The sequence below is a fragment of the Pelodiscus sinensis genome, chromosome 6, assembly GCF_052426305.1.
Source record: "Pelodiscus sinensis isolate ZL-2025 chromosome 6, ASM5242630v1, whole genome shotgun sequence".
Lineage (NCBI taxonomy): Eukaryota > Metazoa > Chordata > Testudines > Trionychidae > Pelodiscus > Pelodiscus sinensis.
In genome coordinates, this window is record NC_143057.1 from 85,675,292 (window position 1) to 85,703,261 (window position 27,970).

Consider the following 27,970-nt stretch of genomic DNA (forward strand, 5'->3'; position numbering starts at 1 on the left):
CGTATAGGCATGGGAAATGTCACATGTAAGTACAGGTAGAGAAGAAAGTAATAGAATGGGACACAGCTTCATGAGACCCAGCATATTACAGGCAGTCCCCGGGTTACATGGATCCGACTTACATCGGATCCCAACTTAACCAGCAGACCAGGGAGACGCGGAGCGGCTTTTCTCAGCAGACACCTCAGCTTGAGAATAAAGGACTGAGGGAAGTGAGGTGTGGGAGAATAAAACTGAGCTCTGGAGAAATGTTTGGCTAGAGTTTCCCCTACAATATGTACCAGTTCTGACTTGTATACAAATTCAACTTAAGAACAAACCTACAGTCCCTATCTTGTACGAAACCCGGGGACTGCTTGTACTTCGAATAGAGCCCTGCAAAATTCAGGAGCGGTATTGCTCGACTACAAAAAAACAGTCTAAGTTTCATTTCTCTAAAATGTCATCCTCTTCTGGTTGAGTCACAGTTTAAAATAGGGGTGTGGGCCTCTTAAGTATGCTAGAGATTTGATTAACAAAAATGAAAAGTGATTACTGATTAATAATCTGACAATCAAGAAGGCTAATTGGATGGTATTAGTAAGAAGCGATATACAGAACGATTCCTATCAGCAGCACATATAAATGATAATCACTGTAAACAGCAGTCAGTTTTAAACAATCAAGGTTATAGAGAAGAATCGCTCTATTTGCACCTGCTATTCAGCTGTTGGTACCAATAAGGTTCATCTGTAAAAACCTAGTTATTTTGTGTGACAATTTAAGGCTCTGTCAATACAATTTATGAAAAACTGCTGTATCTTGAGAGCCTGCCTGTATGTATGTATGTGGATCAGCCATTATTGATAGGTTCTGCAGGAGGGACAATGGGGAATGCTAAAGTTAACAATGGTACTTTTGCTACTCGAAAGTTATATGTACATGTTACATGAGTTTTAACATATATCCAGCTGGACAGCAGGGGAAGGCAGGAACAATGTAAAGTTGCCCAAAAGACAAAACAAAGGAAGTTAGTAGGGAAGGAGTTAAATAGCATACTTCACAAGGAACAGAGGAAGAATGAGAGAGGGGGAAAAAAGTGTGGGACAGGTGAAAGTAAGATCTCCCATCCGAAGCGTAACAAGGGTGTTAAGTGCCTGGGGGCAAAAGAAGAATTTGCGCCCCTCCCCCCATTCCCTCCTTGCCTATCCTGCTGCCGCATGGGGTCATTCTCCTTCCAGCCAGACTGACATGCCCTCTGGCCAATCGGCGGGCTGCGGTTTCTCGGGGGGGGGGGAGGCGGGCTACAGGTGAGGACCCCAAATGCTGCGGCCCAATGGGAGGCACCTCAGACTGACTGGTGGTGAAGGGGATTGTGGGGGTTGTAGTTGCAGATGGGGCCTGTGCACTAGCTGCATTCTGTGCATGCTCAACCTGAACCTCTTCCCTGTGCACTGCCCCTGCCGGGTGCTTTGCACTCAGTTTTGATTTCCTGCAGGTATGGAAGTGGATGGCGCCTGCGGGGTCCTAGTGTTATCCCTTCCTCTGCTGTCCAGCTGGCACCCATGGGGTCCTAGGACTCCTAGCACTGTCCTTCCCTCCGTTGCTAAATTGGCACCTCTCTAGCATGGCGCCCTGGCGCAACTCCCCACCCCATGCCCCTGGCTACACCACTGTCTCCTAAGTGGGAAAAGGACTCTATGGGTGTGTCTACTCTGCAGGGCTTAACTCAAAATAAGCTATGCAAATTGAGCTATGCAAATTGAGCATCTGCATAGCACTTATTTCGAAATAGAGCACTCTTCTTCTGACTTCCCTTATTACTTGTACAATGAGGATTACAGGAGTCGGAGTAAGAAGTCCTCCAGCTTGACAATATTTTGACATTATTTCGAAATAACTGCCTGCTGTGTAGACGTGGACGAAGTTATTTCGGAATAATGCTATTTATTTCAAAATAGTGTTGCAGTGTAGACGTACCCATATGACAGAGGGAAACCACCTAGCATGTAACGGCCTGCATGAGGCCTGAAATGCCTGCCTACTTACAAGGGAATTGTGAGCTAGGAAGTGGCATTGTGGTTAAATACTTGTTGTTCTGCAGGATCTGTGCTCTGCGTAGAGTGTGGGCATATGTCTTATGCTATACAACTACAGTAATCTCTTGAGAGTTCTAAACTGTAAGCAGAAGCTTTACATCTTTGGGGTGTCATTTTGGGGACAGGTATGGCTAAGAGGAGGTATCTTGGGGATCAAGTGCCTCTAGCCCTGGAACGAAAGGCACAAATGGGCTCAGGAGCTCTATGAACGGGTAGCAGATTGAGATTCAGTGTCCAAGCTGTGTGCTAGGGGCCAAGAGAAAAAACAGAGCTGCAGCCTGCTGCGACTTTGGAAGCTTAAAACATCCAGGGAGCCAGAGGCTTGAACACCATTCCCAGCAGTCCTGGGTTTGGCTGGAAGGAGTGCCTGGCTGGATCTGTGACACTTTAGTTACTAAAAAGAACAAAAAGGACACACAGATCAATAAAAACTATATATCATCCTTCATTCTCAAGAACAGAGAGCTATTCCATCTCTCATAGATATTTACATGATACCCATTACTATAGCACTTGAGTGAGCACCTCACAGTTTTTAATGTAATTATTTTCACAACATCCTCCAGAAGTAGGGGAACATTATTATCACTTTTTAAAGGTGGGAGAACTGAGGCACAGAGAAGCTAAGTGACTTGCCAAGGATGCCACAGAAGACCAGATGTGGCACAAGGTTTTGAGCCCTAGTCTCCCAGGTTCTAGGTAGTGTCCTAACCACTAGACTACCCTTCCTCATCATTGGTGAAGCTCTACTAAAAGGGTTAGATTGCTAAATGTGTCATAACTATTTGCCATATCTCTGAACTATAATTGAGATTCCTCATTCGTATTTAGATTCAAACTTAACTTCACTTCTGCAGCAAGTGTTCTCTTGTACTGAATTTACTATCATGCTAATGTGTAATCATGTATCAAGTTGTAGAAAACTTTGTTTAAAGAAAATTAACCTCTTGTCACTTCATTACATATGTAGCATGTATATGTAGTCCATTTTATATACCTAACCTGATCTACAAACTATACACAATGTGCCACTACTGCATAGCTAAAGTGATACACAGCAGTTCTCAGATGCATACATTTTCAAAAAGTGCCAGAGGACTATAATAACAAAAATGGGTGAAAATCTCTGTTTTACATCTGTCATCTCCTTTCCTGTTCTTGTTTGGTCTTTGCCACGCATAGGATGACTTATTTTACACTGTTAAATCTAGGAAGATTGAAATGGAAAATTGTGACTTGTGGTTAAAATGTCTTTTGCTTTGTTTTGCTTTTAAGGAATTGCTCCAAATATGATGTTAGCAAAAATGTGCAGTGATCAGAATAAACCTAATGGACAGTACAGAATCTCCCCTGATAGGCAGTCTGTAATGGACTTCATTAAAGATCTGCCCATTAGAAAGGTAAGAATATTATCAAATTTACTAGATATTCATGTCCTCCTTATGTAAATGATAGTATTCTAAAAGATATCTGAAAGATAATTTCACTTCTTCAGTATCAACCTATTTCTAAAATTGTGTTTCGTTTGAATTCTGCTGAATGTTAAACAGTAAGCATTTATCCAAAAATTCCAACTTCATTGAGACCCATTAATTCTTGTTCTTCAGGTACCTGGTATAGGAAAAGTAACAGAGAAAATGCTAAAAGCGCTTGGAATTCTGACTTGCACAGAACTTTACCAGCAGAGAGCACTACTTTCCCTTCTTTTTTCTGAAACATCTTGGCATAATTTCTTGGATGTCTCACTTGGTTTGGGTTCAACAGAGTTGGAAAAGTATGTCTTAGTATATGTTTTACAGTGTGTACTTTACATTTTATTAAATGTTTCCAAAAGTTTGTTACATCTTACCCATTGTGAACATTCTAAGATAGATTTGTTTGATTTCACGTATATAAAAAATGCGACTATTAGTAATATTTTACACAAATACCTGCTTTATTACTGTACCAAATGTTAATTTAGGTCTGTTTACACTGAAATAAGGTCAAATTTAATCAGGTAGATTTTTTTTTTAAGCACCCAATTTTTTAAAATTGAAGTTGCGTGTTCCCACTGTGTGCAAGAATATGACACAATTTGAAGTAGCATGTCCCTAGTAAGGTGGCTGCCATCAACTCTGAGAATGAATCACTATGGGTAACTATCCTGCAGTTCCTGCACCCCTTTGTATTCTTGGTTATGCTCTTAGTGCACACTGGGCCCAAAACTGTGTAACAGGTGGCTCTGGGTATATGTTTTCAGCATCCCATAATGCATTTGTCTCCTCTTCCTCCCCCTCCCCCCTCTCCACTTGAAAGCAACATAAAACAGTCTTTTCATGTTCTTTATTTCCCTGGTTATCTGTGCAGACGCCATAGCAGCATAAGCATGGAACCCATTATGGATCCATTGAGCATTAAAGCATTATGGTAATCATATTAACCATGGTGCACCTTAAGCTGGAATATATCCAGAGCGTATTCAGGATCTTCTAGAATGAGAGAATCTCAGGAGGCCATCAACATACTTTTCTGTGAAGTACATGAGTAGAATGACCAGCAAATGCTTCCAGCATTGAATCCTCTGGACACAGTGGAACAGTGGTTCTGAAGACAAGCACAGATTAGTGGGACCACATAGTGGTCAGCTTCTGCTCCACTATGTGGTCCCACCTGCTTTTGACCCTGTGGGGCTGTTCCCAGTACTGGTTAACCAGTATCTGGTAAGCATCATCTTAACAAAGGCCTGGGCAAAATATGGCCTGCAGGCCAGCGGCGGGGAGCCCCAGGCAGGCCCCCCAGCTTGCCCCGCATGCCGTGCAGAAAAGTGGCTGCAATTTCTTAATCAAAGAAATTCACAAGTATTCTTCCAAGCCGTTAACAGGCTTTTACTATTCATATTCCTATGTGATCACAAAACAAACACATAGGCTGCGTCTACACTGGCCCCTTTTCCGGAAGGGGCATGTTAATTTCAGAGATCGTAATAGGGAAATCCGCGGGGGATTTAAATATCCCCCGCGGCATTTAAATAAAAATGTCCGCCGCTTTTTTCCGGCTTTTAGAAAAGCCAGAAAAGAGCGTCTACACTGGCCCCGATCCTCCGGAAAAAGCGCCCTTTTCCGGAGGATCTTATTCCTACTTCAAAGTAGGAATAAGATCCTCCGGAAAAGGGCGCTTTTTCCGGAGGATCGGGGCCAGTGTAGACGCTCTTTTCCGGCTTTTCTAAAAGCCGGAAAAAAGCGGCGGACATTTTTATTTAAATGCCGCGGGGGATATTTAAATCCCCCGCGGATTTCCCTATTACGATCTCTGAAATTAACATGCCCCTTCCGGAAAAGGGGCCAGTGTAGACGAGCCCATAGTGCCCAATCTTCAGCTGCTGTAAATTGTCACAGCTCCGTTGACTTAAATTTGATTATACCAGTTGAAGATCTGTCCCTAGTTTCTGTATCTTCTCTAAATATGGCGGAAGTATTATTGACTGAATTTGTTGGGATAGAACCCAAAATCAGTGTTCGTTCTTCATATCTTTCTGAAGCTCTTCCTATCATGGGCTCTAAATGCTGTCCTGATAGTTTCTGAGCAAATACTGGCCCCTCTTTTTTCTCCATTAGGAACCTATCAGCACATACCTCCCATCATTTCAAAACCTCAACTTAATATTTTTCCATGCTACTTATGAGCCCTACTTAAAGATTCTGGAACCATTTCTTTTAAGTTTGTCCAGCTGTTGCTTTTGGGTAACATTTTCAGAAGCACCTGACAGTACGTTTTCATTGAAAGGGGATGGCAGGGAACCTACGACAGCAAGTCTTAGAGCCTGGGTCAAATGATTCAGGGTCACAAGGCTCACATGATAAGGCTTAAAATAACAGTGTAGACATGCCGTGTTGGGCTGTGGTTTCACAGCCTGCACTCCAGACCAAGCAGGAACATCTGCATTGCTATTTGTAGCTTGTAGTGCAAGCCCCAGGAGCCTAAGTCAGTTAACCTCGGCTCTGAGACTCCCTGCTGTTGATTTTGTTTTTTTTTTCCTCTATTTGCTACGAGATTTACCCAAAGAGATTTTGGAGCCTAAAACCATTGTCACTTAGCCTAAATCTCACTGAAAGTCACTAGGACTTAAGTTCCGAAGCTTCGTAAGCACTTGTGAAATTATTACCTCTTGTTCTAACCATTGCTTCTCTGGTATTAGCAGAATGTCTGGTATTAGCAGAATGAGAAATCCTTCCTTTAAGATTGTAATATAATCTCATTTGTAGTCAAAAGAATAACAACTGTTTAACAGCAACAATTTTGGGGACCCTTTAGGCTTGAAAAGCACAGTATAAATGTAAGCTATCACTTATTTAAAAAAAGAAAAATAAAGTCTTTATATCACAAAAGCTTACTCAATATGTACAAACACAAATATTTGTATTTTTTCCAAAATACAAAGTAAATGTATATCTTCAAAGGTAATTTGTGAAGGATAACATAGCTTGTCTAGATTTACTGTATGATGGATAAAGAAAGTCTGAATTCTTGTTTTTAATTACATTAGAAATCAAAGTCCTGACTGGTTTGGAGTAGGGATGTATGGGTGTAGTTGAGTCGACTACTCCACTACTCGCATTTCCTCCCTCCCTTATGACCTCTGTATCAGAGGCAGCAAAAGGGGAGACTCAGGAGCCGGTGCTGGGGGGAGCCGGCTCAAAAGCTAATTCCCCCAGCACTATCTCTTTGGTGCCACCTGCCGCCGCCCCTCCACGTTGCTGCCTCTATCAGAGGCAGCAGTGTTGGGGGAGGGGGGCAACGGTGGCTGCCACGAAGAAGCCTCTGCCTGCAGCGGGTCCACGCTTGCCCTGAGCAGAAGATGCTCTGCATCCTGAGGAGCAGCCCTTGTCCGTGAGGGGGGGGGGGGAGGAGGAGGTCTCCATGTGGACAGGGGCTGTTGCACCCAACACGAGCCAGGACTGAGCAAGCCAGGCTCAGTCCCGGTTTGCGCTGGGTCTGGGGCCACTTAGTCTCTGCATTTTACATGCCAGCCTGGCTTTTACTACATTTAAAATGCAGAGCCACAGCAGGAGTTGCTCCTGGATCCAGCGTGAACTGGAACTGAGCTGGGCTTCCTCAGTCCTGGCTTGCGCCAGCTCATCTGCTGCCTGCTCGCCCAGCTCCTACTCCATTTAAACTGCAGAGCTGCAGTGGGAGTAGCTCCTGGACCTTATTGACTAATCGTGTAGTTGATACATTCTGTATTGACTTCCTGATTAGCCAGTTACCTGTCTCCTCAATATCCTTAGTTTGGAGGACTTCATAATGAATGGGAAAACTTAAAACAATAGGGACATTTATAAGAGCCTAAACATTCAGTCATCAAAAAGGGAAAAGATTTTTGGTCAGACTGTTTGTTTAAAACTTAGTTTTTTTCTTTGGTCTTTTAAACACCTTTTTAACTTGAGTGATGAACATTTTGGAGAAAGCAAACATTTGTTAAAGTTTCAACACTTGTTCCTTCAAAAGAAGTTTGAGTTTCAGGTAAATATTCCTGAGACCTCCCAGATGATTATGCTTAATTTTTTTGGAGTACCAACTTGATGTTCATAATCCAGGCAAATACAAGCCAAAATAGTTCTTTATAAAGTCTGTATCTATCTTGAAAGTTGCACAAGCCTAATTTTTAACAAATCCTTTTCAGATCACTTTTAAAAAGGATGAATCTGATTCAAATGAAAAGAGGATTTTCTTCTTTAAAAAAAAAAAAGCCTGATATGTTCATGATTTTAGTGGAATTTGCAGGAGATAGTGAGGCAGGACAGTGGAAGAACTTTATGTAATATATTGTTTTTAAAACCCCAAAGACCTTCTGGCCACTAATGGGTATGGCTGACGCATCGTGTAAATTGTTAATTGTATTAACAGCCATTACTGAGCTACAGTTTTTTACTTCATCTGTGATAAACTCAATTTCAAGAGGAAGAAAAACTCCCAGTTTTCCATTTCCTTGCAGTATTGATTTATGGATGGTTCTCACAAATGTTAATCAAATCCAATTGAAAATATTACATTTATATCCTGAAATCTTGGTTAATTATGAAAAGATTATTAAAAATTCTGTATGAAAATGACTGACATTCATAAAAACACTTTTCTTTTTTTCCAAGATATGGAGAAAGGAAAAGTATGAGTATTGAAAGGTATGTATGATTATATTAGTATTCAAAAAATTGATAACATTAATAACTAACTAAAACAAATCAATGTAAAATAATGTATTAGAGTCATCACATTTGTTTGACTTGTTCGCTGATCTACTGATTGTGTATTAATTATATTGATTACTTTACTAATTGCCTATTATCATTCTGAGGCTTGGTAGGTTCTTGTCCCAACATCAGGCCCAGAATTGCTGTTCAGTTGGGAACTTTGATGTGCACAGTTGCAATATGCATACTTAGGAAAAGCCTTTTGAATGTGAATTATTTTAAATTATTAACACAATGAGTTAAGTCACAAATACTCCAACCTACCAAGGTAAATCAAGATAATACAGAATGTGCTTCTGAGCAGCCGTATACTTTCACCATCCCTTGCAAAAGAATCCAAAGTGTTGGTTATCATTATCACCATCATTACCAATAGTCATCATCCTGGCACCTCCCAAAAGTTACAATTCCCAAGGCACACCGACTGAGATATAATGTACTAGGCCTAATGCATATTCAGTAGGGGCTTCTCCCCTTTTTCTTATTTGTATTTTCTCACACTACTAATGTTGGGTGCTTTTCTTCCATATGTTACCAATCTGTTTACCTCAAGCTCATTAGCAGATGCATCAGTTAGTTACCATGGCATGCTTGTGGTCAGACATTTGCTGATGTTCCTAATTTACAATATCCCAAGGTGGTATAAACTAGCATCTTGTGGTTACCTGTCGCAGTTGCATCATTATATCATTCATTTTTGTGATACATTAGGATTTAATTTTACTTCTAGTTAGCTGCATATGCTAAGGCATTTGGACCTTCTGTCTTGTTTAGCTAGGCTATTAGCTTTGCAGGATCATTACATTACTCCCTTAACATATGTCAATACCTTGCCTAGCAAATACCTATAGACCAGTGTTTCTTAAATGTGTTTTGCGGCAGTCGAAGGTGTGCCGCAGAGAACAACAGAGTTCAAAATGGCAGCCCTTAAAGGCAAATTTCCCCCCGCCCTTTTTTTCTTCTTTTTTTTTGCTGCTCAATAACTTCTTTCCCCCCAACTTTCCCCCTCCCCACCCCAACAAAATAATCCTTGGTGTTCCTCATAAAAAAAATATTGTTTGGTGTTCCTTGGTCTTAAAAAGTTTAAGAAACACTGCTATAGACTGGCCACCAGTACCTAAGACATCAGACAGGACAATTTTATAAGTATTCGTTGATATTTAATGTATATTAGGACAGCTAGTTAGACTTCACTATGTAAGAGTCAAGCTTCCTCTCCTTGCCTTTGGGATACTGTATAACTTTTCTCTTCTCAGTTTTCCATCTTTTTTTCTCATCATTCTCCATTCCACTTGATTGCTTTAAATGAGAAGAAAGCATCATTTTTCTTAGGACATAATCTAGGGAGAAAGTGTGGGGCTTTTGATTATCTAAGAAGTAATGAGGAGGAAATTTATGTAAACAGTTCTGCAAGCAGCTACTGGTCTTAATAGATATGGAAGTATATATGGATAAGTTTTGTGCTTCAGTGGAGCATCTGAATTACTTACTTTTCTACTGAACTGTTCTGACTATATTCTACAAATGATTTACCTTTAGTCCCATAAAATCAGCATCAGCAGCAATGTTTTTCTCTTTATGCTGATCTGATGTAATTTCTCCAGATGTACGTTATAGGCTGTGTGACCTTCCACAGAATTATATGTGAACAGTGATAAAATCTGTAAAAGTGTCTTGGGTCTTGGCTTCATTAGGGAATTGTGCACCAGTGTAGATATGCAGTTATGGACTAAGTCCCAGACCAGTCACTTCTGTTCTCTTCTCTTTAAATTCTGCTAGTCTCCAAGCAGATCAGTTTAACTCTTCCACTCTGGTATAATCCCATATCTGGAATCTCATCCACATATTCGCAATCTTTGGCACCTTTCTTAAACTTTCCCTTTTCCTGCCCCCAGTTCACTTTCTGCTCTGGATCTGATTTTTTTCAAAGGTAAAACTGACAAAATTTGACCTGGCCTTTCCTTTCCTTCCTTTTATTCTCTCCTCTTTCCCTGATATCCACACCAAGATTTCTTGTCTATTTTTTCCCATCAGTTCCCTTGCCTATGGGTCCTACAGAAAAAATAGTTTTTGATCATGTAATTAAACACTGTATTACAGTACACACGAGTTGGAAAGATTAAGATAGCACAAGTAATTGTAAATGTGGCATTTCCTAACTCGTGCTTAATTTTGCTATGAAAAAAAATCTTTTAGCAAAGGTTGGGGCATTTTGTGTGCATCTTCCTGGGGTTTGTTGTTTAAAGGGAAAACAACAAAATCTGTATTGTACAACTGTAACAAACACCCTGTTATGCATCATCTTCTGTGTTAGAATTTTGAAACTTCTACACAGTTTCAGGTACAGGATTAACCATGTTAGCTATCAGCAGGAGAAAATGATTATCCCACAGGGGGAACAGGCTATTGGCAGCTACTGTACATTTCTGGATCTGAGTAGCCATGGAGAGCTTGGTGCAGACTCCCGAGGTGAGGGGGGGAGGGACTCCTCCTTTTCTATGTGGAGAAATGTGGCCATGTGCTATCTGGGGCAGGGAGAGATAAGTAGGGGTATGTCTACACTACCCCGCTAGTTCGAACTAGGAGGGTAATGTAGGCATACCGCACTTGCAAATGAAGCCCGGGATTTGAATTTCCCGGGCTTCATTTGCATAAGCGGGGAGCCGCCATTTTTAAAACCCCGCTGGTTCGAACCCCGTGCAGCACGGCTACACGGGGCACGAACTAGGTAGTTTCCTACCTAGTTCATGCCCCGTGTAGCCGTGCTGCACGGGGTTCGAACCAGCGGGGTTTTAAAAATGGCGGCTCCCCGCTTATGCAAATTCAAATCCCGGGCTTCATTTGCAAGTGCGGTATGCCTACATTACCCTCCTAGTTCGAACTAGGAGGGTAGTGTAGACATACCCTAGGGTAGCTCAACTCACATGGCCCTCTCCTCCAGTTTATCTCCTGCTCCATGGAGTGCTCCCAAAATTGAGGGAGAGAGGAGCTACTGGAGCATGTGCTTGATTGGGTTAGGGAAGAGAAAGTGTCTGAGGCCAGCATTCTCCCTGTCCATCCCCCTCATGCTGCTACAGCTCTAGCAACAATTTGGTGTTCCCATTGCTGTCTGTGCTACTGCTGCAGCTGCTTTGGCAACATTGCAGGCCCAACATTAGAATATTCAGGTTCAGTTATTGTGGCAACATGCCATTTTTCTGAGGAATGTAAGCTACAACAGGGAAATGGCAATTTTTAGCAATTCAAATCACAGCCAAACCTTGAACAGAAATTGGACAAGAAACAGGAACATCTCTAGCACAGGGGCTTTCTCACTGCCAAATAGCAAAAGCCTATTGCAAATAACGGAGTTGTAAGAGCTTCTCAACAGAAAAAAAGTTACATTATTGAAAGCATTAGACAACTATAAGTGTCACCTTTTATAATTGCAAGACCAGCCTTTCTTTCTTATGATCACTGAGAGGCCAGATTCACACTAGAAAAGGTATTTCCCTTTCCCTGGCATAGTATAGCAAAGACAGAATTAATTAATTAATTTTGGCAAAAAGCTAGTTTTTTCTTCACTGGTACTAGCCATAATTACCATAACATCTGTTTCGTAGAACCGGTGTTGCAGTATTTATATCTGATACTTGGCTTTTGGATTTATTTCCTAATCCTCTCTTCCTTCTGATGTTACACAACACTGCAGAGAGACTTACATACAAATGTTTGGCTGGCTCCATGAATTCAGTTGGTATTAGCTTTCTCTCTTGTAAACATTTAAGGATTCATCAACCTAAATCTCATTATGTTTTCAAACACTGAATGAGAAGTGTAACTACAACACTCTATTTCTTCGTTAGCTGGGATTTGCAAACCTCTTTTGTTCAGTTGTTAAATGTGCATATGTTTTCATTTAATGCCCTGACTTGAAAAAAAAACCCTCCAACCCACAAAATTTTTTTCTTGTTAAACTGTTCATGAACAAATTTGAATCTAAAGGATGCATAATTCCACAATGCAAATGTGGGGATGACTAATCTTTATGTTTATTTAGGACATTCAGTGAAATTAACACAGCTGAAGAACAGTACAGCTTATGTCAAGAACTTTGCAGAGATCTTGCCCAGGATCTGCAAAAAGAAGGACTTAAGGTATTTAAATCATTCTCTTCTGATTTAAAAAAAAAATCAGCCTCTTGTACTGTCAGGCCTCAGGGCTGCAGTATGCTGTTAGCAGTAAAGCATTTTTCATTATCATGCCCTACCTTCTGGCTTCAAAGGATTCTGTTGTTTTGTTCATTGGTTATTAGAATATTTAGATCAAAATTGCATTTAGCTTCAGGAGGCTATCTTGTGAGATCCTTTTAAAATTAAACTAATTCACCAAGTTATTTAGCATATTGTACGTGTTGTTCTAAAAGCTGTGTTAATTAACAAAAGTAGCAATCAAGTGGCATAAAAAAATTGATTTCCTGGAGCCTTACTGTGGCCAAGCATGTCAACTGTAAAGCAATAAAAGGATTTATTCCTGTGTCTTATTTTTACTGACTATATAGTTCCTGAGAGATAGTATAGCTTTGATGAACATAATCTACTATATATAGGGATTTTTAACTTATTTTCTGAGAGGAGCACCTCAGATTATTCAACAGAGATCTTTAATGGTAAAGCAAAAAGTAGCATTCAAAGATTCCTAAAGATACCAATCAGTCCTCTTTAGCCATGGAAGGTTGTTGTGACGCAAAGACATGAGGTGACAACCTGGAGAAAAATCCTCTATTGTGATAAATAACAAAGGTAAATTTGTTTAAAACTCTTAAGTGACTTGACCTGTATCCCACTGATTGCAGTGCTCGTAAGTGCTTAGGTGCTTTTGAAAGCACTACCCAAACTGTTTGAGTTGAAAGAGAGATATGGTAACTACTTTTATCACTTTACAATCATATTTTCAAATTGTTGGGATTTAGAGTGCACTTACTGAATTGCACATGCATATTTGCCTGCACAAATATTAGGGCAGATTCTCTACTCCGTTTTGCTCCCTTTGTACAATTCGAGTGATCTAAAGGGAGCAAAGACATTGGAGGCCTGTAACTGGACATCTCATAAGTACAGAAGAGTCCCCAGTAGATGTAGGCATAGTTGGCATCTGCCTGGCAACTCCCATTCCAGGCGATATGTGGGAAATGGGTAGAGACTGGGGAATTGGCCAGAGTACGTTAGTAATATGCAGCTGATAGATGCAGATTGCCAGTGGGTGCAGGTCAGAGCAGCCCCAAGCTACTCATCTCAGGCAGGAGGCTATAGCCCGGTAGAAAACCTTATGATAACAGCCTCCTTTACAGCCCACCACCCATGCTATGCCCAGCATAAGTTGGATGCAGCAGTGAATCTGGCCTCCTGCTTCTAAGCCTTGCTTTGACAATGAAGTAGATTTCAGCTAGGTGAAAAATGACTATACTGTAAAAATTCTTCTGTACCATATGTGTTAACTTTTTAAAATTTGGTTTCTAGGGTAAAACTGTTACCCTGAAACTGAAGAATGTGAGTTTTGAAGTAAAAACAAGAGCTTCCACTGTGCTTGCTGCTGTTTCTACTGAAGAAGAAATATTTGTTCTTGCTAAAGATATGTTAAGGACAGAAATTGATGGTGTTGCCCCTCTCCCTTTGCGGCTAAGACTTATGGGTAAAATGTTTCTAACTTTTTTTTTTTTTTCCTTTTTAGGCTGATTTCTCTAGTCCCTTAGGGCAAGCATGCTGCATATCTGGGAACAGGTGGCATAGCTGGATTTACCCTACCCCCCATATAATCTTCAGAGCTGTTGAGGGCAAAGCCCCTGGTGCAAGTTAGAGCAGTTTCAAAGTTACTTTAACTTGCACTAGTGGATAGTGGGTCCCAGGGATACTGAAAGGATACTGGGCTGTATGGACCGTTGGTCTGACCTAGTATGGCCATTCTTATGTTCTTATGCTCCACTGTGGAGATTGTTTTCTACCAACTCTCCCTGTCCTGGAACACCCTTCTGCTAATATTGAGGTGGCATTCTGTGACATGGAAATCCGCAGCTTTGCCTCCTTTCAAGTAGCTATAAATCCCCTTTGCACTGTAGGAGGAAAAAGTTGAGTATGTGGCTCTATCATTTTTGACAGAAGAATGGCCTAAATGATAATATTATAACTTGGTAGTATCAAATTTTGTCTGAAGTTAAGATTTCTTGCTGAATTAATAATATTTTTGTTCTAAGTCTAAACAGTCCACTGGGCATAATTTTAAAACATAATGTCCCAGTTTAAAGAAAAAGTTCAAAGAATAAATATTTTAATGGCAAATTTCATGCCAGACATTCCAGCTAGTAGGAAAAGGAGCAGAGAGAGCATGGTAAAATGGAGCCCAATTGGGCCTATGCCTCTCCCTAGCTAGATCCACATTTTTGAAGGTGAGACCCCACATACATTTTGGGACCACTGGGATCTATAAGGTGCCACCCCTTCTTTCTTCCCATGCCATATGGTAGATAGTAGCCATCCAGATACTCCAGCCTCTAGGAGCAGAAACAGCTGAAGCAGGGACATGTGAACATTGAGAACTTTCTACAGTTTTGTGGGGATTTATTTTCTGATTGGCGTTTTGCTCCAGTATTTCCCTTTGTCACAGTCTCTTCACCTCAGCTTCAGTCCATACCTACCCCTCTTACTCAATTCTTCCGTGCTCTCCTGAACTTCCTTTCTTTCCCATTTAGTCAATCCTCTTCCTTCCTAAATTCACTCTTCCAACCCCCTCAAAAAAAAAAGCTGTGGACCTAACATGACATCATCTGTCATATTGATCACTCTGCCTCTGTGTTAAACTTATTCCTCCATCATGTCTCTGCCTTGTTTTTAAATTGTAAGGTCATGTAGGTAAGGCCCATCTGCTGCTCTTTGTGTAGTCCCTAACATGATCGGGCCTCATTCTTGGTTCACCTTTTAGGCACTGCTTCAATAAACATGATTGTTCATTTAATTAACAATTTCAGAATGTTTAAAAGTCTGAGGGGGTAGCCATGTCAGCCTGTAACTTAAAAAAACTTTAAAAATGAGTGGTCCTGTAGCACCTTAGAGACTAACAAGAAGTGTGTGTGTGCGTGTATAGTATCACGAGCTTTCATGAGCACAACTTACTTCTTCAGATGAGTGGAGCAAAAGAGACAGAACCCCCAAATTTAAAGCAGAAACAGTCACCCACTGGCCCTGTGCTCCCTGCTTTTGAAATGTACAAGAGCCCTTCCAGGCTCTTGTACATTTCAAAAGCAGGAAGTGTGGGGCCACTGGGGGACTGTTTGAATTGTACGCTGGCCATGCTCCCCGCAGTACTTCTGCCTTTGAAATATAGCAAGAGCCCTCCCAAGGCTCTTATACATTTAAAAAGCAGGAAGTGCGGGGCCAGCGGGGGTCTGTTTGAGTCCTCTGCTAGCCGTGCTCCCTGCAGCGCTTCCACCTTTGAAATGTAGCTAGCACCAGCAGGGCTCTTACTACATTTCAAAGGCAAAGGTGGTCTACATTGACTATTTGATTAGTTGATTGATTTGAATTTAACATCCTTAATTTTAACCTGCCTTGGCACTCATTAATTGAATTAAAAGTAGCCATTCTTTTACAAAGTAATTTCAGGAACCAACTGCAGAGAGAGACTAAGGAACTGACCTTCATATGCAAATTTGACATTATCTCCCAGGGACTGAACAAAGACATGAACTGGATACACCATCATATTTAACACTCAATGACATCAACAGCTAAATATGGGACACTTACAGCCCACTCTATTAGCCTCAATTAGCATGGGCACTATATTTGACAGGTTTTTTCCTCCCCCTCTCCCTTCTTTTTCTGCTTTAAATTTGGGGGTTCTATGCCTTTCGCTGCACTTACTTGAAAAAGTGGTTTTTGCCCATGAAATCTCATGCTACTATATATATTTGCTACACTCTAAGGTGCTACAGGACCACTCGTTGTTTTCTACATTTTTTTAAATTTCAGATTGTAACATTTTCTACATGACTACCTGAAGTTTATGGCATCACATGATGTGGCAACATGGTGTTTTAATGGCACTGAAATTCCACACAAAATTAACATAGCTCTTAAATCTTCAGGACTGGTAGTAACATTGCAATTGCTTTATGATCAGCTAACGAATACCTACTTGCATTGAGTGTCTTTGTATCTCAAAACTTTTTAATACCCATTAGTGTTAATTAAGTTTTAGTTTTACTGATCAGTTACAATTACATTTTTTATTTGTCTTGTTTGTCATGTTCAGGTGTACGAGTATCAGGATTTCTAAACGAAGAAGAAAAGAAATACCAACAGAGGAGCATTATCAATTTCTTAAAGCCAGGAAAACAAACAGATACTGCTCTGCTTCAGTCAGGGAAATCCAGCCATGAACATTTTACAAAAGCCTCCGAAACAACTCACAGAGAGAGTTTTTTTGATAAAAAGCGAGCTGCAAGGCAAGAAAGCAACCAAGAGCTTCTTATAAACAAACCTGCAAACAAGCAGAACTTGCATGATATAAAGTCATTGATAAATCCTGTGGAAGAAACAAATGACACCATAGGCTCAAAGAATTTGAATGAGTGTCAGAGCCTCACTTGCCCTGTTTGCTTTGAGGAGCAAAGAAGCAGTAATTTAGAGGCACTTAACAGACATATAGATAAGTGCCTCAATGGGATACTGGAAAAAGATAATGCAGAAATATCAGCGAGTGAGAATTCATGGGAGAATTCACATCATTTTTCTCCTGACAGTAAAAAGAAAATGTCTGAAATATGTCAAAAAAATAAAATGAACAAATCAGTGGATATGATCGAGTCAACAAAAGTAGCTGACAGTTTCACTAGCATTAGCACAGAAGCATTCCCTAAAGTAGTAGCTAATACTGGCAAGGAAAGAGAGCATAGTCTGCTTAGTGAAACTGCTAGTAACACATACCTAGAACAGAATTTTTCTTCCAAAATTACTTCATTGGAAAATACAGAACAGGTTGAAAAGCCTGAATATACTCAAGAAACTGAGCCTTCCCACTCCTCTGGAGCCATCGAAGACAATGTTCTGGTTTGTCCAGTCTGTAATACAGAACAAAAAACAACTGACCTTTCATTGTTCAACAGGCATGTGGATATTTGTTTAAATAAAGGCATTATCCAGGAGTTGACCGAGCAAATAGTTTGTCCCATTAAGAGTCAAGTTGGTGAGTATTTACATTTAAAATGTTAGCTTTTTAAACTACCCCATCCAATATGCAATAGGAATTTTAAGGAATGTTTTGTACATTTTAGGTTTCTGAGTTTGATGCAGCTTTTGAACTTTAACAAGACCGGTATAAAGGGGTTGGCTATTTGCATCTGAAAAATACCATATTCCTTTGTATGACATGAACCAATTTGTGTATTAGTTTGCAATTAACTGGCTTACTTTTGTACTTTGTCTTTTTTATTATAGAGACTTAACTTTGGAATTGGCTCAATCAGTTGGACAAGATTAGAGACCTAGCACTAATATTTAAGAAACTGTTAAAAGTGCTTCCTTTTAGATCCAACATGAGAAAATTTCTAAGCATATTAGTAAAGCAACAATAACAGCATTATACTGAATGTGACTCTTTACAAAGATGATTTCCTAAAATAGTGATGTAGATCTTCCTAGCTGTGCAGGCAAGCTGTGGTATAAAATAAATGCTGCATATTAGTGAAGGTTTTTCAATATTTTTTCCCAGAAAGACAGACAATGTAAAACAAACATGAATTTCAGTAGACCATATTGAAACTCAAAAGTATTACATTTTGATGATACAGAAATCTGTGATCACATTCAAATGTATTTAATTTGGTGTTGGGCTGAAAGGCTTTTTTGTTTTTACTTATTTTGAATACAACTGACAGTATGATCAGGATAACAAATATGATCAAATGTTATCTGCTTCGTAAGAGATTCAATCCAACTGCTTCAGAAAATAATAAGAAGGAAATTTTTCACTTAGAACTTTTCTCCTAAAAGTTCTGCTAGTCATGCAGCTGCCTGCTATGTTCAGTCTATGTTTAAAGAATTCATTTTGGATGTTTGTAATTGTTCTTTAGGAAGCATGGGCAGAGGACATCAGTATATGAATCCTACAACAGGAATAAAAAGGTACAATAGATCTCAAGTGTATATGTACTTGTATTTGAAAGTCAAGCTAATAGTCTAATTAATGTTGCAAAAGTTACTTCAGATGGTTTTATATTTGGTTTTGGCTTTTTGGTGGGTGTTTCTGTTTGTTTTTTTCTAATGTTTTATTTTTTTCTTTTAGGCCTGGACTAACGACACCACAGTCAACATCAAAGAAAGCCAAACAAAGCAATTCCAAACAAACAATTGAAACATTTTTAAAATGATTGTGTAACACTTTATCATATATGAAGAATTTCATAATCAGCATTTTATTATTCACATTCGTTTGGTGTAGATGAAGGATTGGACTCTGATACCTCCCACTTTAGAACCACTGTAAACCTCCATTAGAGGAAAACTTTTGAGACAAAAGAATAAGTGATCTAGCAGAGACCAGAGCTTGAAATTAATTTTTCACTCAAATAATTTTTTCTCAGTAGTTTTTGTCTAAATTGTACCTGTGGAAAAAAGAGCATGCTAAGAATGGGTTTTATTCTATCTTGACATAATGAAAACTCAGGATATGGAAATCACTAGCAATTCAGCTTATGTTATTAGTGACTGATAGTTGGTTAGTGTGAAATGAGTTTGACTGAATTTAGTTTGTAGTGGCCAGCTATTCACAGCACAAAACAATTAATTGGTACTCATCAATGTCTGTGCTGATATTCTCAAGAGGTTTAGGCCCTAAATCTAACTCTCGTTAAAGTTAGTGAAAAGTGCCACTGACTTCTATGGGAACTGGTGGGTCAGGCTTATAGGACTCAGGTCTAAACAGTGCATGGGCACTCTTGTGGTACGCTGAGTGACCTCAACACCCACTGACTACAAAAACTTTGCAGAATCAATCCCTTAAACAAGCCTAGAGTGTGAGAGAGCCCCAGAATAGTTCTGGGATATACTGACTCTGCCTCACTGGTTTTGTGGAGATATAGAGAGCTTCAGATGGCTATGCAGTTGTCAACCCAGCACTTTTCAAAAGCACTAAATTCACTTTAAGAAAAGTTAAGGATAAACTAATGCAGTGTAGTGTGACTGATGAGCAAATATGTATGACATTGAAATAATAATCCTGAATATATAAGAAAGGAAATAGCTCTCCTATTGTTCACACCTATATTCTCTTTGGAGACACACAGATGATGAAAATACTTCTTGTAGTTTGTTATATACCAGGTTTTTATGAATACATGTAAGTTTTTAATCATTAAAATATGAAGTAAAATGGCATCTCAAAAGAAAATATTTACCACAAATAATGCATGTGTGTGTTAGCTATGTGAAGACTTTTTCCTTTAAAAAAATACATCTACTCCTATTTTATGAATTTGGCCGTGTCAATTTATATTTCTCTAAAAACAGTATAATAAACTTTTATCTAGATTGCTTGATTACTTTATTTCGTGTTAATAGGGATATTAAAAAAAAAGGAAGAAAGCAAGTGCATTTTTTTCTGAGCCTATCTTATTTAGAAATAGGTTTTACATATGCAGCATGTTAAAGAAGGAAACAGCCATAATTATTTGAACAGATGAAATAAGTTTGTTTTGGCACTGGCAATTATTTCATCATCCATACAAATGTGTCATTGCAGTTGACATAGAAGCATTTTGTAAACATTATTTCTATAGATAAAATACAATACTATTGCAAAATTAGTGAGTTTCCTTCATATCTGGAAATGTAGTGAGCTATTCTTTGGTGTACATGTAAAATTCAACTGCCATTAGAAAATAGATTATATATTTCAAGAAGCATAGCTTGATGCTTTTAATGCTTTTTATATATAGATATATAGATATATATATACATGCACACACACTATATTGCTGACTATTTAGTCTGAAATACAACATATTTTCCATTTTATTTTATATAGGTTCATATAGTGTAATAGTGCAATAAGCAATGTGAATAACATCTGTTGCTTTTGTTTTCTTGTCTTTTCTCCAGAAAGAGAAATATATGCAGGGGAGTATTTTTGTTTAAGACTTTTAATTTATGCACACACAAACAGCACAGAGTTGGCTATATATTGGCACAGCCAGGATATTTTGCTTTTATTTTTTTAAGGGAAGTCATTTGCAAGATTGTAGCCTCTTACAGATTCACATTTTAAAAAATTCAGTGTGGTAATACTGTGAAGAAAAGATGCCTATAAATTTCATTTTTCCACTTTAATAACTCTCTCTCACACACACACACACACACACACACACACACACACACACACACACTTTTCTTTGTATAACTATGTATTTAGATTAAATAATTTGTATACAGGTAGTACCAGTGTCCCCAGTAAATTGTGTGTTTGTGTGGCTGCCCAGGAGACATTCATATGCTGCCCAGCTTATTAGCAGAGCGCTCACAGCTAAATGTTTGTTTCTTCTGGTGGTGCACATTTGCACGTCTCAGTGCATATAGAAACTGCGTTGTGCTTAAGATGATCTCCCCTTATGTTTGTGCTAGACATACTAAGTATTTGCTTTCTCCAACAAATTTCTCCTAGCCAGCAATGTTTATTTTCCCTCAGAAGCAGTAGTGCAAAGTATAAACTCTTCAGCTTTGTCTACACTATGGCTTTTGTTAGAAGAGGCAACGCAAATGAAGCGCTGATTAGCATTTTGTCATGCTTCATTTGCATAATCTATTCTGAGCCGTTTTTGCACAAGGGGATTTTGCACAAAAACAAGCAGTGTGGCCGTGGACGTTTTGCACAAAACCTTTTTGTGCAAGATCCTTATGCCTCTCTGGGAAGAGTCCCATGTCCAATTCTGGCAGCCACACTTTAAAAAATATGTGGAGATACTAATGAAAGTGCAGCGGATGGCAACAAAAATGATAAAAGATTAAGAAAACATGATCTATGGGGAAAAGTTTAAAAAAAAACCTGGACTTTCTAGATGTTAATAAAAACACATTTCAGGTCAAGAACTTCAGTTACTACCACTGTTTGCTCTAATCTTTTCTATCCATGTGTAAAATAATTGTTTTCAATTACAGGCAGTCCCCGGGTTACATGGATCCGACTTACATCGGATCCCTACTTACAAACGGGGGTGAGGCAACCCTGCACTAGCTGCTTCCCCCCAGCAGACCAGGGAGATGCGAAGCTAGCACCCCTCCACCCCAGCAGACCAGGGAGACGCGAAGCGGCTTTTCGCAGCAGACACCTCAGCTTGAGAATAAAGGACTGAGGAAAGTGAGGTGTGGGAGAATAAAACTGAGCTCTGGAGAAATGTTTGGCTAGAGTTTCCCCTACAATCTGTACCAGTTCCGACTTACATACAAATTCAACTTAAGGACAAACCTACAGTCCCTATCTTGTACGTAACCCGGGGACTGCCTGTATTATGTAAATTAACAGAAACAAATAACTGAGTACAAAGCCACTGTAACAGTATTGAATCAATTTAAATTATCTGCAGTAATTTTGTCATCTGCTTTTTATTTTTCAATTCTGGGGTGTTATACTAATCTTACCAAAAGAATATCTTACCATCATTTGATACTACTGTGACTAATTTTGATAGTTTCTTTTAATTGCCCAGAGTCCATTACAATAGAATCCCTTTTATCTGAGCCTCCATTATTTGGCACTCTGTATTAACAGAACAACCAACATATAGGACCAGAAGCAGGTGTTCTCTTTGGTGACCACTAGATGGCATGGCAGCCTTACACGTTCCCATTCTCCAGAAGTGATATTCCAACCACTGGTTTGTTTTTTTTCCCCCAGGCCAAAAGCTACTCTTATTGGTGGTAGCTCCAAAGGTGTAGACAGCAGGGGCAGAATATGGGCAGCAATTCTACAGTTCCACTCCTGAACTACTGCAGTCGCGTACATTGAAATTATTGCAATACTTACTAATCAACTAGAATCCTTCTGCCTTCTATTCCAAAGGAGGCTAATGTAGAAGATGTCTCTCAGGACTTTCTGCCAAGAGAGAGGGCCAGGTCAATACCTCACAGATGCCTTGGGGCTGGGAACAGATTTCCTCTTGCATGCTTGCGTTCTGTGAGTGATCTCCCAGCCATGCCCCCACGTTACATTGCTATACAGGCAGTCCCCGGGTTACATGGATCTGACTTACATCGGATCCCTACTTACAAATGGGGTGAGGCAACCCCGCACTAGCTGCTTCCCCCCAGCAGACCAGGGAGACGCGGAGCGGCTTTTCTCAGTAGACACCTCAGCTTGAGAATAAAGGACTGAGGGAAGTGAGGTGTGGGAATAAAACTGAGCTCTGGGGAAATGTTTTGCTAGAGTTTCCCCCTACAATATGTACCAGTTCTGACTTACATACAAATTCAACTTAAGAACAAACCTACAGTCCCTATCTTGTATGTAACCCGGGAACTGCCTGTATATATAGTACAGCAGCACCAGGTGGGAACAGACTCCTTTGTGCTACATTGTTTTTAAATACCTTTGTTGAGATTTTCCCAGCACCAAGGATCTTGTATTCTGATTAAAGACAAGACACAACAAACGGGCATAACAAATAATAGGAGACAAGGGGTGAGGAGGAAGGAGAAGAGTAACAATAACCGGAATAACAAGGTCCTGTAGTTACACAGGCTAATAGAATGTGCATAATGTGAGGGTTCTGAATCATGTACACTTTAATGTTTTCATTTCCTTATTAAAATCTAATAATCTGTGCTCCTGCAATGTTTGCTTCAATTTCCTAATCCCTATAAAAAGCAACCCAAGATTCAGTTTTATATTGTTCCGTTCCCTTTTTTAATTGCCTATAAACCACCTCCTGCCTAATATTACTGGTTTGGCTACCATTTTGTAATAGAAATGAATGCCTTCAACTCGCATAGATGAACCTTACTGCTGGAGCTATGAGCTGCAAAGTCCCATAGGGGGACAGAATGAGGGAGGCTTACAGCTTCCCCTTTGCCCTGCTTCCTGGTAAGTTCAGTAGCTGGCAACACTATCTTTTGGAAAATGCCGTTCTGAAATGGTCACTAGGCTAGTGAATTCCATGGTGAGTTCACCTCCTCTGATGTTCTGATTAATCATTTTCAGAGTTTGAGCACTGATGTCATGGCTGTAATGGAAGCATTAAGTTAGATGGCAGAGAGGTTAAGATGTGCTATATGATACTGATTAGAACCTTGGACTAGGAGCCAGTACTCCTGGATTTTATACTCAACTTCCCTGGTTCTTTATGAAGCAATGGTGCCAATTTCACAAGGTAGAAAGTAGTTATCCTTTGGATTTTACTATGGAAAAGGAATACTAAGACCTGTATGATGTGACCAGTGCTAGGTAACTATTCAAAAATCTGCAACTCAAACTATTCTGGAACACCTGACTCATAGGAATTATAAGCAACTGAAAGCAAAATCTGTGATTCAGCAGTGACATGGTAAGTCACCTGTTCTCATATTTAGATGTTTACTTTCACACTGATACATTTTTATTGTCTATGAATGTACATTGATGCTGTTGCCTTCCATAAAATTATTAAGCCTAGGTTATCGTACTTAAAGATTATGTACTTCATCATGACTATATAGGCAAGATTTAAGCCAGGTGACAGAAAACTGCAAAATAGCGCAATGCACAGTGATTAGAACCTGAAACTAGTAGCCAAGACTGCAGAATTCTATATATTCCACTCCACTTAATTTGTAAACCACTGTGAGAATAACAGATGAAAACATGCTACGTAAATTCCTGATATTTTTTTAAAGAATTAAAAAATTTAAGTGTTTGCACTTAGCTTAATAGCCAGAGACAAAAATAATTAATTTAAAAGTATCTTCAACAACACAAGGTGGGTGGATGATATTTTTGCATAGGTTAAGGTAGTTTTCCAATATCAAACAATATTAATATTGCACAATACTATATTAATGTATTTAGAAGGTCACATTGAAAGAGAATAAGGTTACTTACCTCTAGAACTAATATATAAAAAGTGGCTAATATGCTGTATATTAAAATAAGTGTGGGGAGTGGACCAAGTTTGATGGTGCTGCCACACCTTGACAACAGAAGCATACTGGTGTGGCATGTGCAAAGCCATTTACATGTGCAAATAGGTATTTGCACACAAATATATTTGTACCGTAGTAGCACAGCATTGGCTTCAGTGCAACAAAACATTTGTGGATGGCCCTGATCAGCTGATTCAAAGTGTGGAAATATAAAATTGTTTTGTGTTCCTGCACAGGGTGGATCCCAGGTGGAATGTTTACACTGCAGTTTTGTGGCCTCCTCGGCCTGAGTCAACCCACATAGGCCAGCTTTGCAGTGTAGAGTACCTTCAGGACCCTATTGTATTAGACACTGAATGTATACCATTGATTTAGTTGTATTCATGTAGCTGTACCATAAAAGTCTGTGCCCATTCCAAACAGTTTACAATCTTAATGTATGAAAAGAGACTAATGGGAGGTTTAGATAAAGTGAGACATGCTTTGTACAGTAAGCAGCAATTAGATGGACTCTTGTACCTAGCAAAATCAAGTGTGTGGCTATTCCTCGGTGCCTTATTAAAATTACTTTAAAATCTTTTCCTTTTGTCAAGCTGTCAATAAAGCTGGTGCGAGGTCAGGGGAGTGATGGGCATTGTATTTTGATGGCATGGTTTTGGGTACATTGCTGTGTGCCCCCCCCCCCCAGCCTGGCTGGGCGGGGAAGGGAAGGCAGAGGGGCCTATTTCTTCTGCCTGCCTCGGTTACTGCCCACAATAACAGCTTACAACCCCAACGAACCGGTTTTTCGCTGTACTTAAATCAAAGGCAAACGCTTCTCCTGCGCACACAGGGCGCTGCCGCCGGCGGGCACCTCCCTCCTCGCAGCCTGGGGAGTAGATCTGGCTGCCAGCTCGCCCCACAGCCCTGCCTGAAGGTGGCTGCGTCTCCGGGGGGTAAAGGAGAGGAGCTGGGGCCTCGCTATGAAGGCGCTGAGCGATTTGGTGGGCGCACTGATTCCCAGGCAGGACGGGACGCAGGCGGCGGAGGCACTTGCAGCCGACGAGGAGACGCGTGAGTGAGGCAGGACTGCGGCTCGGCGCTGCACAAACCCAGCTGCCGGGGGGAGCGGGGAGCGCGGGCTGACCACGGAAGGGCAACGTGGTGCCGCTGCGGGCCGGGAGAGGCAGGACTTTGACATGGGCGTAGGGGTGTTTTCGTGAGTCGGGACTGAGAGAAACCGGAGCCACCTGACCGCAGGCTAGCGGGGCTGTGTCTGCTCTGCTCTAGACGGGGCCTCAAGCTGCACAGGGTGACCCAGACTTCCCCCGGGGCAGGCGTGTTTGGACCTGAACTTCTGGGTTGGTCCACTACGGAAATTGGAGGGAAGCTATAAAGTTACTTTGGATACAAGGACACACACGCATACAGCTTTGAAGGTTTTATTATTCATTTCTGTTACGTCTAATTAGGGGGCCTTGAGTCTCTGACACAGCCCTTGCCTAGAGAGTTTGTCTTCTAACCTAGAAGAGCAACGAGGAGTCCTGTGGCACCTTATAGACTAACTGAGGTGTAGGAGCATAAGCTTTCGTGGGCGAAGACCCACTTTGTCAGATGCATGTAGTGGAAATTTCCAGAGGCAGGAATAAATATGCAGGCCAGGATCAGGCTGGAGATGACCAGGTGGATCCAATCAAGGAGGATGAGGCCCACTTCTAGCAGCTGATCTGGAGGTGTGAATTCCAAGAGAGCAGAAGCTGCTTTTGTAGTTAGCAAGCCATTCACAGTCTTTGTTTAATCCAGAGTTGATTGTGTCAAACTTAAAGATGAACTGTAGCACAGCAGTTTGCAGATTCAGACTAACAGGGCTACCCCTCTGATACTTAACCTAGAAGAGGAGCAGACAAAGGGTGGGGGAACAAGATCCCACATGGAGGAAAGGAGGTCAGGTGGTTTGGTCTGGGTTTTTGTTTTGGATCATACCAATGGTGGCTGTGAAGGAAGTGATCAGTATATAAAACGTTATGTAGGTCTCAAAAATAATGCACATCAAGTATCTGTTGGAACCTCTCAATCTTTACAAGTCTGGTAAGATGAGAAACAGAGGCATTGGTTTTGGCCCCTTTTGCAGGTTCAGGGTCTTAGACTGTAAACACTTGTGCACACACTTAATTGGAAACACATTTTCCACTGATTTCAATGGGACTACTCACATGTGAAGTTAAGCACATACATCCATTTAGCAGAATCAGGGCCCAAAACAACTCTGAAAGGACACTGGGGCTATGTCTGCATTGGCAAGATTTTGCGCAAATATTTTTAACTCAAAAAGTTTTTGCATTAAAGTATTTGAGCATGACAGCGTCTGTCTACACTGGCATGTGCTTTTGAGCAAGATATGTGCTTTTGCGCAAAAGCATCCGTGCCAGTATAGACGCTCTCTTGCGCAAGAAAGCTCCGATGGCCATTTTAGCCATCGGGCTTTCTTGCTCAAGAAATGCATGTTTCCTGTCTACACTGGCCTCTTATGCATAGTTCTTGCGCAAGAAGCACTGATTTCTTACATTACAACGTTAGTGTTCTTGCTCAAGAACTCGCAGCCAGTGTAGACAGGCAGCAAGTTTTTGCACAAAAGCAACTGCTTTTGCGCAAAATATTTTCAATGTAGACACAGCCTGGGTGAAGGTCTGGCCCCATTTCAGTCAGTAGTAAAACTTTTGGGCTACGTCTACACTGGCCCCTTTTCCGAAAGGGGCATGCTAATTTTCAACTTCAGAATAGGGGAAAAGCGTCTAGACTGGCCCGATCCTCCGGAATAAAGCCCTATTCCAGAGGAGTTCTTATTCCTACTTTGAAGGAAGAAGAGATCCGGAGGAGCTCTTATTCCTACTTTGAAGTAGGAATAAGAGATCCTCCGGAATAGGGCTTTATTCCGGAGGATCGGGCCAGTCTAGACGCTTTTTTCCGGCTTTTCCCCAAGCCGGAAAAAAGTGGCGGACATCTTTATTTAAATCGGATTTCCCTATTCTGAAGTTGAAAATTAGCATGCCCCTTTCGGAAAAGGGGCCAGTGTAGATGTAGCCTTGCTGACTAGTGGTGTAGTATCCTACTTGCATGCAGCTCATACAGAGAGCATTTTTGAGGCTAGTGGGAATGGATGCTAGAGAATAACCTATAGTTCATAAGTTCAGAGCTGGAAGAAAAATTTCAAGGGGATTATTTTAATAGGTAAATGATCTTTTTTAGACAGTGGAAATTTTGTTAATTGGGTTTTTTTTCATATTTTTCATTTTCCCGTCCTCCTCCCACAAAGAGGAAAAAGGGGAGAGGAAAAAATGACAAAGGAAAGAAAAAGAAAAGAAAAAAATCACCAAAAATTTGAGCAAATGAAAAATTATATCTTTTTGGAACCTTCTCCCCCCCCCCCACTATTTAACCAGCTCAACTCTGTTCAGTCTGCAACATGTATTTCTTGTGGAGTAATGAGACTTTGTGGATAACATGGCAGGAAGCTAGAAGTAAGAAAAACATGGAAAGATTCAGG

General features: G+C 40.4%; 2 protein-coding genes across 8 annotated transcripts in view; both read left to right on the top strand.

The window, feature by feature from the left end:
- POLK (DNA polymerase kappa) overlaps nt 1-19,869 on the top strand; it is an 86,741-nt gene extending 66,872 nt beyond the window's left edge. For all 3 annotated transcript variants that reach the window (XM_089779358.1, XM_006124268.5, XM_075932290.2), the window contains 8 exons: nt 3,354-3,478; nt 3,686-3,852; nt 8,207-8,239; nt 12,348-12,444; nt 13,807-13,978; nt 16,595-17,527; nt 18,414-18,465; nt 18,626-19,869. In XM_089779358.1, the coding sequence (XP_089635484.1) occupies nt 3,354-3,478; nt 3,686-3,852; nt 8,207-8,239; nt 12,348-12,444; nt 13,807-13,978; nt 16,595-17,527; nt 18,414-18,465; nt 18,626-18,710 (1,664 nt within the window). In that variant the 3' untranslated portion in view covers nt 18,711-19,869. The remainder of the gene's footprint in view (nt 1-3,353; nt 3,479-3,685; nt 3,853-8,206; nt 8,240-12,347; nt 12,445-13,806; nt 13,979-16,594; nt 17,528-18,413; nt 18,466-18,625) is intronic.
- A 5,158-nt stretch (nt 19,870-25,027) lies between these two features.
- ANKDD1B (ankyrin repeat and death domain containing 1B) overlaps nt 25,028-27,970 on the top strand; it is a 34,786-nt gene continuing 31,843 nt past the window's right edge. For 2 of the 5 annotated variants that reach the window (XM_014574157.4, XM_006124254.5), the window contains exon 1: nt 25,030-25,500. In XM_014574157.4, coding sequence (XP_014429643.3) covers nt 25,410-25,500 — 91 coding nt within the window. In that variant the 5' untranslated portion in view covers nt 25,030-25,409. Of the gene's footprint in view, nt 25,501-27,970 lie in introns of all 5 variants that reach the window. The other 3 variants (XM_014574156.4, XM_014574158.4, XM_014574155.4) reach the window with 3 other exon arrangements.